The 15,259-nt window shown below is 40.0% G+C and overlaps 1 protein-coding gene across 1 annotated transcript; it reads right to left on the reverse strand.

The window, feature by feature from the left end:
• LOC145784506 (uncharacterized) lies at window positions 1-11,929 on the reverse strand. The gene is made up of 6 exons (XM_082596334.1): window positions 11,794-11,929; window positions 10,455-10,654; window positions 8,781-8,934; window positions 3,643-3,869; window positions 2,710-2,929; window positions 1-1,776 (listed from the first exon to the last, which is right to left on the reverse strand). The coding sequence occupies exons 1-6, from the start codon at window positions 11,834-11,836 to the stop codon at window positions 1,688-1,690; spliced, it is 933 nt and encodes a 310-aa protein (XP_082452460.1). The 5' UTR covers window positions 11,837-11,929; the 3' UTR covers window positions 1-1,687.
• Between the last annotated feature and the right edge of the window lie 3,330 nt (window positions 11,930-15,259).

Raw genomic sequence — 15,259 nt, forward strand, 5'->3', positions numbered from 1 at the left:
TACATGAACAGTAAAATTTATTACAAAACAAAAATCAAACATCCATAGAAGAAACAGAAGAATTTATCACATTGAAAGATTTTTATTGTCGATGACGTCACAAAAACGTTTAAATTCCAATCAAACAAGCAATGGAAATATATTACATCAACAAAATCGGATCTTTAAAATTGAGGGGCATCACAATTTGTGAGGCGACAACGGTTAAAGAATTAAAGCAAGATTAACATTGAGACCCAATAGGGCAATTTGAATAACTTTGGAGTGAAGCAAGTGACGCTGTGCCCCTTTTACCAAAGGACGGTAACTTAACAATAAATAGAAAATTTGTTTTATGCGCAATCGTGAGAACTATTCAAGATTTAAACTCAGGAGCACTACCAACGAAAATATTTCTGCTGAACTAAACCCTTTTTACTTCAATTTGTTTTCCATGGCCTATGGAACCTACAATAAATTAGTTTTTTGAATAATCCCAATCCCCTGATAACAATAATTGCATTTTGTTAGTTGCATTTACAAATATAAAAATAAGCTATGTAATATTTCTCACTATATGTAGTTAATCACATGATACATTTTTATAGATCCATTGGTTATTAAAGAAGTGAATTGGTGGTTTGAGAAAGCCTTTTCTGAAGCTCAACTTGGCCAGTTTTGGTATATAGCCTACTGTACGCTTACAGTGTACGCAGGGGCGCCGGAACCGGGGGGGGGGGGCAGGGCCCTCAATTTTTCTGCAGATGGAGGGGCAGGAGGGCAATGGTGCCCTTGGTCATGTAAGCTACTGCACATTTTGCAATATAACAATTTCTGGTGTTTGCTTTTAGCCTATTTATAATCTTTCATTCTTGCCTCAAAATAATATTTACGACACAAAATTTTGCAACTGCAACACAGTACAGGCCTTAAAACTCGTTTTTTTTTCGGCAGCCATTGTGGCCTACCGGGAGCTCCTTCTCGGCGGCCAAATCTGCGTGCTTGGAGGCCAAAATACAAAATAAAAATAACGATAGCACAAGTAAATATAATTAAACTTGCAACAATGCTAAAATGATCAACTTAGCGTTGTTGAAGTCTGGGCCTGGGCGACGTCCTACAATAGAATCGTTGCACCACGCAATAACTGCTTTATCGGGATTGTAATCCAGTACTGCGGGACCATCTAAATCTAACGACACTCGCACGAGTGTCTCCAATGTGGCTGATTTTAAAGAAGTTTGCCATGTGTACGTAGTTACAGAGGTGTATACTGTAGAGTAGACGTTACGCTAAACATAAGACATACCGGTAATTTCAATGAAGATTTTTTTTTAAACTTTTGCACAATTGGAAATTGAGTCATGAAAGAGCTCATTGGTGGTATACTGGTATTCATGTTGAAGTAACGTATTATGATACTGATTCAACGTATTCGGATGAGATTATATGCAGGATATACGAACTTCAACAAACTTGCAGTTGAACATAAAACAAATTACTATAAAGCATGTACAAATGTACAAAACTCAGACAGCAAATCCATCATTTTTACATTGATTCAACGTCTACAGACGTTGACCACGTAGACCATTACATCTACAACGTTTACAGACGTTGAACCAATGTAAAAATGACGGATTTTCGGTCTGAGAAGTTTCTTGATAACTTTACAATCACAAAAAATCATAATGAAACGTTCGGCACTTCAACGCTTTTTGCTGAAATAACCTCCACTTCGTTTTCCACAATTCAACATGAATCTGCATCTTATACACTTCATTCTCCATGGGGAACCTAAAATAGAATTGCCAAATTACAAATAAAATATAATTGTATTTTTTGAAGAATTTTTATAACTATCACTACTAAAACTACCCGTCTTTTTATGCCTAGATGTCTTTTGCTGCTTTGTTTAGTAGGCTACTTTCACTTTGGATTTTTGTGTTTTATATTTTATGCCTAATTTTTATTGTTTCTTTGGCAGAGTGACAATGACACTCAAGGGCAAGGCCGTTGAAAGAAAAATATAGGCTCAGTGCCAATGAGACCCCGGGCCTTGAACTTCTAAGAAAAACGAACTAGGCCTATATCCAGAGAATGCCCGTGGGTTTTTAGTTACCAGACTCCTTGAAAGGTTACAGACCCCTAATATCATCCCGGGTCCAATAGTACCTCCTAGACCCCTGGCAACGGTATTTCTCAGGAAAAAGAACACTAACGGTGAAAGAAAGTTGTACTTTCACCAAGATCAACGTTGGTCAATAAATTCAGCTGCACTGTCGAATGCTGCAGTAGGCGAAACTAAATGATCCTAGTAGTTTAGTTCAGAGTTTCCTAAAGCATGGGCTGCGAGAGGGTCGCAAAGGTGCCCCGAAAGTAGGCTAATGATTTGAATGTTGTAGACACAACGCAAAACTGCAAAGTGTCAACTAACTTTGAAAAAGAATATTTGCTTCATGCTACAGTAGACCGACAATTATTAAATATCTTGATTATCAGATCAGTACCAACCGATGTCAAGTTCCAAACCAAGATTATTTGTACACAAAGCAGCCGCACCTTTTACATGACAGCAAAACTGAATGATTTTGCTGGCAGCTTATGCGGTACATTGATGAAACATACAAATAACTTGCAGTAAATCAATGTTCATGATAGATTTCGAAATTGATTGATATGCGGTCGACCAAAAAAGGTTTGAAAAGCGCTGGTTTAGTTAATACTTACGACTCAGATTGCCACATTTCTTTGGTGTGAGAAACCTCTTTGTTCTTTTCGAAACACGACAAAATTTTAAAGGACATCCTACAGACCTTCCAAAACTTGGTAAGTCGAAATCAGCTGAAGCCATTGCGGCCTCCCTTTCTTCAGCAGACAAGCCGGAATAGCTAAGCATGTGTGTTTCGTAATATTCAAGGATTTCGTCCAAAGAATACGGACAAGTTTCCTAAAAATAATAAATGTGTTGATTCATCAAACATTCCATCGCTGCATCATAAGTTGATTAAGTGAATGTAGGAATCTTTATCCTTGGAGTGGTAAAGCTTCTTGCAGAGCTTAATCCTGGCAGTTTCGCATACTTGTTGAGGCTTTGAACCACTGACGCAGGCCCGGTCACCGAGATTGACAGATTGAAGCTTCCGATTGCTGAAGTCTTGTTGCCAGGGAATTATTTCATTCATTAGATGCAGCTGAATGGAAAGCACTCCTTAACGTGCGTTGCTCAAGCGCACACCCCAAGAGCCGAACCAGCGCCTCTTGATCTTGAAGCTTCTTCGTTCCAGAAGTGACGCGCTAACCAACTGAGCTATCCTGAAGTATCTTTGTTCGTGAAGTTAGGCGCTTAAGAGACTACTCCACGGGAGCGGACCTAGTTTGCTCTGAAGATTTGCACTAAATCGTTCTCGGAATTGCTTAGATTAGAGTTAGGTCTTCACCCTTTTTAGTTCTATCAATTTTTTACTTTTTGCTTTCGATTTTTTTAGAACTTTCTACAGAAGAATCGGATGTCAACAGCCTGTAAATTTCTCGTCTTACGCAATATTTTTAGATCCCGAGACATACTTTTGAACACCTATGACTCCCACTCTATGTCAGTTAACGTTAACCAAACAAATATTCCCATACTCAACTTGGAAGCATTTTGGCTTTTCAACTTACCATGTCAGTATCTTCACATTGTCTCACGCTTTCTTCTGTCAATGCTGGTTTGATTGATCTGGTCAGTTCAATGAACTCACCCTCTTCACATTGGACCACCTTGTTGAAACCTTTACTTTGGACATGGCAACGCTTGGCATAATCTTTTATTTCGTCAATGCACGAAACAATTGAAGTGTGACGTGATTCAAGAGCGGTTTTGTTGCAATACGTTGCTTTGTTTATGACTGAAAATAAATCGTCAAATTTATTTTCAGAACAATTTGACATTGAAATAAAATTAACTTAAAATTGTTACAATGTGTCATTGATTGTCAAGTTATTTTACACTTTATATTACACTAATTACGGTGACCGGCCCTGTGTCAAGAGCCTCTACATTCTACAAGTCTACAGTCCACAAGTATGCCAAACTACCAGGAATAACATATCAAGGCTTTTTCAGTCCGAGGATAAAGATTCAAAAACCAACCAACACTTGCAGCATCGTTGGACTCATCCCATTGAACTTATGTATTTCAAAGACAGCGAGAGTGAGTAAATACTTTCATTTCTTCTGTTGCATGAATGTTGGCAACTACTACCCAAGTTAAATGTTGCACGAATCGCCACCTGATAGGCCTACTGTTACGTCACAAAAAACATTTCCTACAAAAAATGCAATGGGTTGACTAAGAGCGAGAACATCCAACCAAGCTAGTAAACCTTCGTGTCTTTGTTATGTTAGTACGACCATAGATATAAGATATCTATGGTACGACTGCTGGAGTTGAATCGCCATAAAAACGGTTGATTTGCAAACTGGATCAACTCTCCAACAAAGTAGCTCCATAAAAACAAGATATGACTTACAAATATAGCCTATATAGTAGGGTGGATTGATTTAGATAGGCGAAAAACTTTTTTCCTCATTTTGCTTAGCTTGGGGTTGGAAAACTTGCCAATTACTACCAAAAACAGTTGTGCAAAATTAGAATGTAATCTGACGACACCTTGATCTGCCACCAGCCACTTGAAAATTTACTATTTCCTTCTACATTAGGGTGGATCAATTTAGGGGGGTGCAAAACTTTTTTCCTCATTTTGCTTAGCTTGGATACCCAAAACTTGCCATTGGGTATATAGAACACTGTGTTAAAAGTATATTTCGATCGAACAAATTTTTGATCTGCAACCAGGCCATTACTTATCGACTAAAAACGCAAAAATACATGCATTGTGTTTGAATTTGACGTTAGCATAGAGATTTATTGCAATGCAATGGACATGATAATATGCATCAAACTTCCTCGCTTTAGATGAAATAGTCACGTTTCGATTCGAACTTGGGCATTTCTTGTCGTGATTCAATGCGTGAGCGTATAAATCCATCTCGCGAATTAACCCCGCACACCGCCGCTGAAGCTTCCATCACCAACTTGACGCACCTTTCCACCACCTGCGTGTGACACGGAAATCGAGAAAATAAAAGTTCTGGAGTGTCCTTAGCTGCAATCGTGTCTCGTAATTCTTTGCCCCCATGTTTCTTGTTACAGGAGGCTCGGTGAGACCGAGAACCTGCCAGTCAACCATATCGTATCGTACCATATCGTAGGATTCGTTGGCGTCAAACTTTAAGGGCGGAATGCAGAATTGTCGCATTGTTCTCTATTCGTGATGGCTTGATCGCGCTTTCTGAATTCACTTGTCCAAGCTCACGGATTATTTGCCTCTCATCTGTGATCATGGCCAACGTAATGTTTTCTGAGTGTGCGAAGTATCTATTTCTCTGGAGAACAGTATCGTGTATTTGCATGAGACCTGTCTTGGGGTCGATATACAGGACGTTGGTAGATAATGTGTTATGCAGTCTGAGATTCTGAGGCACATGCACAAGATGGTGAGTCGGTGAGGCTTCATTGAAACATGTTGCTGTTGAAACGGCCCACCCCAGTCAGCAAGCGATTGAGTTTCACTCATTCCTTCCGAGGTAGTTCTGCTCCAGGTGGAGTGTTGGTATTGGGAGGGACTGTGAATTGGGTTGGTCTCGCAACTTCTCTCCATTCACTGTTCCAAACTTCGGTAATGTGGAAGTTGGATTTACAGATAGCTGCAGCATGTCGGGAAAAGGGGTGTCGAGATTTCAAGCCCTGGGGCTTTTGAGGGTGCGAATTTAAGACAATCTAGTTGAGGAGGTGGTCAATGGTCATCTCTTGACATAGCTTGTAAAACTAGACTGCGTACGTGATTTTCCCTACGCAGTCTACCTGGGGCGATGCCGGATAGCACCGGCAAAAGTCAGTGGGAGTTGGAAGCAGGCAACCAGTGATTATTCTCATGGTGGTGTTGAGGGCAGTGTCAATTTTGCTAGTGTGTGCGCTGCGGCTCCAAGTGAGGGAAGAATATTCGTAGGTGCTGTAAACAAGAGCAAGAGCACTTGTACGGTATGGAGTGCAGATGTACTAGAACCCCAGGATGTTCCAGCTAAGCATCTCGGCAAGTTGTTGCGTGCTGATAGCTTAGCATGGAAGGCTTCAGCATGGTATTAGTAGATTAATTGTCGGTCGAGATTCACTCCTAGGTCGGTGGGGCTTGGGTTGTGTGGGAGTGGGTTTCCGTTAAGACTAACAATTGGCGCGTAGATTAAATGTTGCAAAGGTGAAAATGTGTGACAGTGATCTTTGCCAAGCTCAGTTTATGCATTCAAAGCTTCAGGTAGTCTGCGATTTTGGCCATGTCATCTGTAATTGCTTCCTCTACCACATGCCAGTACTATTCAGAATGGAGTAGTGCCAGATCATCAGCATAACCGTACTGGCGTGACGTAGTCTCTGGCATGTCACTGATGTAAATGTTAAATATAGTAGAGGTGATAAGCATGATCCTTGCGGAACACCGTTTCCAAAGCGGCTGGGCCGTCTGCACTGCCCATCACTTGTCTTCAGCAAAAAGATCCAATTTTCCAGAATGTTGGCAGGAAATCGCACTACCTTTTTGTCTGGGATCATGCGGACGAGCTTTAGGGTTAACCATTGGTGCCACACAGCATCATAGGCAGCAGTGAGGTCTATCAAGATTACTCCTGCTTTGTTGCCCTTCTGGAAACTTTTCTCTATATTCTCGGTCAGCATGACTGCTTGATGAGTCGTACAGCGTCCGTGCTGAAATCCAGCTTGTTCTTTTGATAGCTGGGGATCAACAACTGGCTCGAGTCTAGATAGCAGGAGCCGAACCAGGATCTTATATGGGACGCAGAATAGTGATATTGGACGATAGCTCTTGGGATCATCAGCTGGATTGTTTGGTTTAAGTAGTGCCACTGTACCGACTGCTGTCTTATATTCGTCACCAGCCATTATTCTGCAGTGCAGTCCAACGTTCTTATAATTCCATAATTCTACTGTTTAGCCAACGTTCATGTTTTATTAATTCATTTCCAATGCGCCTGGCAGCACCGGCGTATGAATACTTTCGTGATAAAAGACCCTAGCATGGCAATATTCGTTCTCTTTTCAAATTGACACAACTTGGCGTGACCTGTTTTTGTCTCGGCTATCTGATGACATCGACTTGCTGGGTAATCAATAAAGAAGACCTTTTGTGGAGCAACTTTAGTGCTTGATCTATGTATACAGAATGTTAGCTCAACCACTTCTGTCACAATGACATCTGCTTTAACCTCTTCTGTTACACCACTACAGTTGCTTTTCGCCATATTTTAGGTATGGTCTGGAGGGTCAGGCAAGCAAAATAAAAGATTTTCAACCGTGCCAAACATTTGGGACCACAGTGCCTTAAGAATTCTGGAGAGATATTATCGGGCCCTTGTGCTTTCCCATTTTTAACTTGTTTAATGACAGATGCAAGTTCTCTGGTGCTGAAGGGGGCTGACAAATGGGCATCTGCGCTTGGGGCGTTCCAGAGCCAGCTGAATTCCTGCTTCACTGCAAGGGCGTGATTCTTATTTGCCACCTTACATTTTCCATTGGTAGTGATAGTCCGTGAGCTTGGACTCAAGTAAATTCAGAAAGCTCGATCAAGCCATCGCGAATAGAGAACAATGCGACGATTCTGCATTCCGCCCTTAAAGTTAGACGCCAACGAATCCTACGATATGGTTGACTGGCAGGCTCTCAATCTTACCGAGACTCCTGTAACAAGAAACATGGGGACAAAGAACTACGACAGCTAAGGACACTTCAGAACTTTTGTTTTCTCGATTTCCTTGTCACACACTGGTGGTGGAAAGGTGCGTCAAGTTGGTGACGGAAGCTTCAGCGGCGGTGTGCGGGGTTAATTCGCGAGATGGATTTATACGCTCACGCATTGAATCACGACAAGAAATGCCCAAGTTCGAATCGAAACGTGACTATTTCATCTAAAGCGAGGAAGTTTGATGCATATTATCATGTCCATTGCATTGCAATAAATCTCTATGCTAACGTCAAATTCAAACACAATGCATGTATTTTTGCGTTTTTAGTCGATAAGTAATGGCCTGGTTGCAGATCAAAAATTTGTTCGATCGAAATATACTTTTAACACAGTGTTCTATTTACCCAATGGCAAGTTTTGGGTATCCAAGCTAAGCAAAATGAGAAAAAAAAGTTTTGCACCCCCCTAAATTGATCCACCCTAACGTAGAAGGAAATAGTAAATTTTCAAGTAGCTGGTGGCAGATCAAGATGTCGTCAGATTACATTCTAATTTTGCACAACTGTTTTTGGTAGTAATTGGCAAGTTTTCCAACCCCAAGCTAAGCAAAATGAGGAAAAAAGTGTTTTCACTCCACCCTACTATATAGCCTACTGTGTTTTTGTTCTGTTTCTGAGCTCTTGAAGAAATTCCAAGCCCAGGTCAATAGATGCCCCGGTGAACCTTCTTGCCAACGTTACGAGCGTTGCTTTGCGTCGGCTGCATAGCCAACTGATGAGAACGCTGGACCAACACTTGAAAGTGCACCGGTTCGACACCGCTCAAAAGCATGCGGCTGTATCTTTGGCAAGACACTTAAAGGCATGCCTGAAGGAGGACACGAAGATTGGCTTCCTTGCCTTCCTGTCCACTTAATCTAAATCTTCAACCACCGAGTGTGGGCCTGGATAGGACAAACAAAAACGTTACGAAGTAAACCTAATATAAATAACCCACAGACTTACAATAATATTTGGCTTTGAATCCCTGGTATGAATATGTATGATCTGAGATCATCTTCAAACGAAAGCTATTGCTTTTAGACAAGAGAACAAGAGGAGTTTCATGATATCCACGAAGCACCAACTTGTGGTTCTTCCTCACCTTTCCATCCACTATCTGCAAATAAATCACGAACTATTCCATCACACACATCATTATTTATCAAAATGAATATATCGTATCGATTAAAAACAGTTATGCCAGCTGAGAAATTCTGTCTCTAATATGGCAAAATTTTAAGGCTTACAGAAGATGTGACTGAATATAGCAGTTTGGTCATACTGGAGGTTTCAAAAACGGTATCAAATGCATTTTTTCTTACATAAAGCTGTAAATGCATAAATGTAAGAAAATTAAAAATAAGCCATTTCGCTAAAAGACGTTAGCAGTTGTACAGTAACAACACTAACAACTAACAATAAATGGTAGGGGCACATAACAATTTTATTATTATCATGATTTACGATTCACACACAAAGGAAGAAAAATGTGTCTTTGTGTATGAGAAATCCTTTGCTTTACCATGTGACACATACCGAGATTTAATTCTTCACACGACTAGCAGAGAATGCAGGAATAAAATTGTAACAGTTGTCACCAAACTAATAAATCCCATGATAAAGTGGCCCTCATGAAAAATTACGTACAATTTCTCAGACAGCAAAATCCACCCGTTTTACCCTGATTCAACGTATGCAGACGTTGCATCAATGTAAAAATGACGGGTTTGTTATCTGGGGTACAAACACAAGGAAATCAACCACATCAGATTGCTTTGTTATGTATGAGATTTAGTAAACAACCGAACAAGCAATATTAGATTTTTCGACAGAGGAATCGGATATCAACAGCCCTGTTAATTTCTCGTCTCACGCAATATTTTTTAGTTGTCCGAGACATATTTTTGAACACTTATGACTCCCACTATTTGCCAGTAAACAAACTGTGGGGAAACAAGTGTTTAAACAATCAAACAAGCAATACTCGGACATTGTTGAAGACAGATGGATGCCAAAAACTATATCTATTAGCCAGACGGCAAAATTTGCATTAATAGCCTACAAAATTTTGATCAGTAGCCTAAGTGAAGATTTTAATCACTGATAAAACTTTATTTTTAACTTATTCATAATGTTCTCTGCCTCTAGTAGAGTTTCTTTATCATTTTTTATTTTGAAACATTGCTTGTGTTTCCACAAGTTGTTTGTCATTATACTCAGCAAAATAAATAGCGAATGTTACTACATTAATGCAATGTCAGCCAGCGGCGAGTAATCCATTTATACATCGCCGCTGGGTGATGCTACTACTTCAACAAAATTGTTTAGTGGTTTTATTATGCTCCCTGCTCACTAATGTCATGTGAGTGCCAGTATCCTTCTTGGAACCAAACGTAGAAATGCGAATAAGCTATCTTTAAATTTAAAACACAAGTTTTGAATTCCTTGCTTTTCTTGTCGATCTAAATCTTTCACTATTTATAAATCTTTCGATCTAATATAACAGTCTTAACAGATACGCAAAAAGTAGTTATTACAGGTAAAAACAGATAATCGTTAGAAAACCTCAGCAGTCAATAGGCTATAGTGGAGTACAGCAACACGAAAGATACCGAATACACTCATATCAAAACTTACTTTTAAATAATCGGTACGTCTGCTTCCACGCCAACTTTGCAGTTGAAAAAGTGTGAAATTGAGAACGACAAGATGGTTCTCCGGGGCGGTTATAAGATATTTCTGCTCACAGTTATTCGGATACGTATTTGGAAACCCTGGACTTGTGACGACTCCACCTTCTGGGTCAGTATAGTAAATGGTTCCTTTTGCATTGTTAGCTGAAAAAGCATATCATTAGCAAAAAGTTTTGTTTTGAGAAGGAATGAAGATGATATTTTGAGAAGAGCGCTGGAGTTGCAAGTGCAGGGTCGTAGAAAACAAGGAAGACCCAAGAAATTGTGGAAAAGGCAAGTTGAAAAGGAAAGCAGCAAGGTGGGTTTGACAAGAGAGGACACGTTAGACAGATCGATGTTGAGGTTAATTTAGGCCCGGTAGCAATGCCATTTCCAGGCCCCAAAATAAGACACCTCTAAAAATGCACCATGGCAAAAGTTAATGCGTCGGTGTTTGTAACTTTCTGGGCCTAGAAAGGTTCCTAGCTCCTAAAATCATCTCAGGCCGGATCCAAAGTTATTCTCTGGACTTCTCTGTCAATATTACAGAATAAGGCTATCGACTAGTAGGGAAGTAGGCTACTAAGGCTATTATTATATCAACTGCTTTATTTCTAAATATAAAACAACGAAAACATCTATAGCCTTAGCCACGTTTCATCTGCTTGGGTGCCAAATATTTCCCATCAACCTTACGAACAAAGCAGTCATGGCTTAATAGTTTCGAATAATTTTTACTAAGTTGTGAGAAGTTCCGGCTAAGTATCCGACAAATAGTCTGCGTAGGCCTATAACTAATCTAAAGCATGCCAAGATTAGAGGAATATTGTATTATGCTGAATACACTTTGTAACTTTATGTTATTCGCTCTTTTTTAAGATAACTTTATAAAATTCTTGTTTTTTTTGTTTGATAATTTTTAGTAGTAAATGTTTACCCATCATTAAAAACAAAACTTATATATTTTATTTATTTCATATCGTATTTAACATGAGCCTTTTTTTAACATGAGCCCTTTTGATAAAAAAAAGAAATTTTTCTAGCTATTTGACTTTCGTTTTGCACGGCTGGCCAAATTCCCTTCGGACCGGGCCACGGCCTAGTGGTTTCCGATCCCAGGTCTAAATCAAAACAGGCAGGAGCTTTATTAAGTTATTAACTGAATTACCATAGAACAACTGATTGCAACCATCATCGAGTCAGTAAATCCTCAGAATAATGCACAAAAAAAAGTAAAATTTGTTTCAAATTTCTACGGTGGCGATAGACAAAACGATTTAAAGTTTAGCTGAAAAATTTCTCACCTTTTATGAAGCAAGCGGCGATGAATAAAATTTGCAGATACATGACTTATTCTTCTTTGCACAGAGCAGCAGTCAAAATGACACTTTTACGCTGTTATTTTTACGACACTTTTACGCCTACGAGATAGCTTCTAGCTAAGCCACAATAAGTTGTTTAGATAAAACTGCCGTAGCCTGCGCTAATTAATAATCAACTTTAAGCTTGCATATGAACGCAGTTTATCTTACCGCCAAGATCAGAGTTCGTTTAGCTTGTAATCAACTACGTTTTTTTGTATACTGATTTAAGTGAAAATTGATCAACCAACCAAAGTTGTTTTTTGTGAGTATAAAACTTTCATCATTGTTTTCTAGAAAAAAGTTTCTGTTTAAAAGGCAATCGCCAATAAGACGTCTTATAAATTGATTGATCTTCTTCCATGTACTGAGAGAGCCTATGTGGAAGTTTAATCCGGGCAGTTTCACATGCTTGCAGCCTAGAGGCTTTGAACCACTGACATAGGTCCGGTCACCGAGATTGCTAGAATGAAGCTCTTGCTTTATCTACCGTGTGAACTAATCCTTCTACTGGATGCTATTGTAAAAAAACTGGCCTTAAAATGCGTTGCTCACGCGCATACCCCGAGAGCTAAAGCGCCATTGCTTGATCGCAAAAGAAAGCTTCAATTGCGATGATCGAAGACAGTTCTATCCAGGGCAGTGGAATCGGGAAAAAATATACGACTCCGACTCCTCGGTTTATCACTGGCCGACTCCGAAGAGCTCAAAATCCCTATGATTCCGTAGTCCTGGTTCCACCTACGTTTATTAACCGTCAGAAAGAGAGATTTCACAATTCAACACTTTCCGGTGCGTGAACAATAATATTGTCTTTAGGATAAATTTGGGTAGCTGAGTTTGAAAATGGGGTCGTTTTTTCGTATCAAATCTTTCATTTTTTCACTAAAGCCATTCATGAACTGAGAAAGCTTTTTTGAAAGTTTAATCCTGGACTGGGAAGTTCTTTTAGCACCTCTGCCAGTCTAAGTTACCACTGACTATAGTTGGAGATTAATAATGTTTCCTGACATTCTGTGTGGGCTTTGGAATGTACAGTAGGTCTATATTGGCAAGACAAGTACTTACGCATTTAAACTTTGGTAAGTGGGCAAACTGACTCGAAATCGCCAGAATATATGATAGCCTATTGATTGATTGAATCTTTACCCTCGGACTGGAAAAGCTTCTTTTGAGAGCTTAATCCTGGAAGTTTGGCATACTTGTAGAGGCTTTGGTTTCTCACAACTAGTTGTTCTATGAAATAACCAGATTAAAATTATCACTCGAATATAAAGGAGTGCCTGACGCTACGATGGAAACCGGTTTCCTTTTCTACGTGATTCAAATAGATCATGTGAGTTTTATTTACCTGGTTGCTCTCACGAGGTAATCGACTGACTCGATGCTTCAAATTGAAAACACTGAAGAAACTGGGTAAAAGGAAGTTGTAGCCTAGGTATCGGAATTTCTTTAACGCAATTTGGTATTTGTATAAATCCAATGCAATAAAACGGAAGTCAAATGAAGCACAATTTTTAATCAGCTAAAGCCCATAGAAAGTTTAATAACCAGTTGCCTTGGCATTGAGCAGAGTATGAGCTTTAAAATTTAAGGAACTTAATCGACTGGCAACTGCAACGAAACGTCATAATATAATGTAAGCATTTCCTATGAGGTACTTCCTTCGTGTGTGGACAGCTTGCTTCAAAAGCTTTTGCAAAACAATATCCAATGAGGGGATTTCAACCTCAAACAAACCACGTGACCACACAAAAATTGAACTCTTTGGAGAATTTTCAAAACACTGACAACTTTAATCACGTGACAAACATTCCGCACAACTCGACGTTGGAATGATCTGTTTCTTGCATTGTTGGCTACCTCTTGCTTACTTTACTAAAGAACAAGCGACCTTATGCCAATAAGGCAGTTAGTCTTCCGAACATGTGATGGTAGGTTATGAACGGTAAAAGGGCTGTCCAAACCTACTAATTGACGCAATCATTTACTCCCCTACAGCTTGCACCATCTGCAAAAGTTGGGTTCATCAGTGAGTGCTCGTGGCAAGCTTAAAGAGGATCCCAACTCCGTGTACAAGAGATGTTGTAGTGAAACCGTTCCTTTGGAAAATGACATAACGCAATTGAAGTTTGGTTAAGACCAGTATGAAAGCGTTAGTGAGTTCTGCCATCTGATTAGACATAGTCAGTCCGCTCCGTTAACTCTGTGGTTATGCGCTCGGCTCAAGATCACGCGGCGCTGGTTCGATTTTCGGGGTGTGCGCTTGAGCAACACATTTCAGGACTGCTCTCCATTCAGCGGCAACTAGTGAATGGAATAATTCCCCGGCAACAACAAGACTTCAATTATCAGAAAACTTTGTCAATCTTGGTAACTGGCCCTGCGTCAAGAGCCTCTACAAGTATGCGAAACTACCAGGAATAACCAAGGCTTTGTCAGTCCGAGGATAAAGATTCAAAACCAAACCAGTCAGGTGCACGTAGACAGAGAAAAAAAGGCTATGTAACTATTACGTAACGCTTTTTTTCCGAATTTTTGACCCCCCCTCCCCCATGTAACGCTTTTTTCAATCCCCCCCTCCCCCATGTAACGCTTTTTCACTACGAATTCAGCACAAAAAACTACCATTCCGTACTCCAAAGCGTTACGTAACGTTTTGCTTGAACCCCTCCCCCCCGATGTGACGCTAACGTAACGCTTTGCATAAACTCCCCCCTCCCCCTCGAAGGCGTTACGTAATATTTGAACGTTCCCTTAAACCAATTCCAATCTACAGTAGAACTCGGTTAATCCGGATCTTCGCCTGATCCGAATAAAACTGGAAGTACAAATGATTTGTAATCTTTTTTTGAGAAACAGCTTTGGATTATCCGGATTATTTAATCCGGATCTTCGCCTATTCCGGACAAAAGTTGCGCTTCCCTATCGCTTTATCCGGATTTGGTTTGTTTGACCGTGATTTTTTGTAAGTTTTCCATAGAAACTCGTCTTCGGTAACTGTTTTCAAAAGTTTTGAGTGACTACAGATTATTCCGACACGCATGTCTGAAGATGTAACTTTTGCCAGTGTGTTCTTGCGTTAGACGCAGAGTCTACAAATACATTCATTTTAGATGCATTTCAAAAGAACTCTATCACTGGGTCGCTAATGTGGTGATCGCCCGTCTCGGAATTGGCAGATGACCACACTAATGCGTTCAATTTCGGTAATTTTTACCGATACCCTTCTATCTTGGTAACGTCAGGCTTGATAGAACCGTCATCGGTTAATCCGGATCTTCGCCTAATCCGGATGGAATCGCCGGTCAAATCGAATCCGGATTAACCGAGTTCTACTGTAATTTCGAAAAGCTAAAACAGTTTTAGTAGTCCAAGTCTGGTGCCTACCCTAAGTCGCAGGCAGCCG

Source organism: Aplidium turbinatum, chromosome 15 (genome assembly GCF_918807975.1).
Source record: "Aplidium turbinatum chromosome 15, kaAplTurb1.1, whole genome shotgun sequence".
NCBI classification, from domain to species: domain Eukaryota; kingdom Metazoa; phylum Chordata; class Ascidiacea; order Aplousobranchia; family Polyclinidae; genus Aplidium; species Aplidium turbinatum.

Bases quoted from the DNA above. Each gene is read 5' to 3' on its own strand.
- LOC145784506 (XM_082596334.1), bottom strand. From the start codon at position 11,836: ATGTATCTGCAAATTTTATTCATCGCCGCTTGCTTCATAAAAG. The intron at 3,870-8,780 runs GTAAGTCTGTGG...ATTTATTTTCAG, and splicing joins ATTCAAAGCCAAATATTATT to TCATAAACAAAGCAACGTAT. The intron at 1,777-2,709 runs GTAAGTATTAAC...ATTCTATTTTAG, and splicing joins GAAATGTGGCAATCTGAGTC to GTTCCCCATGGAGAATGAAG.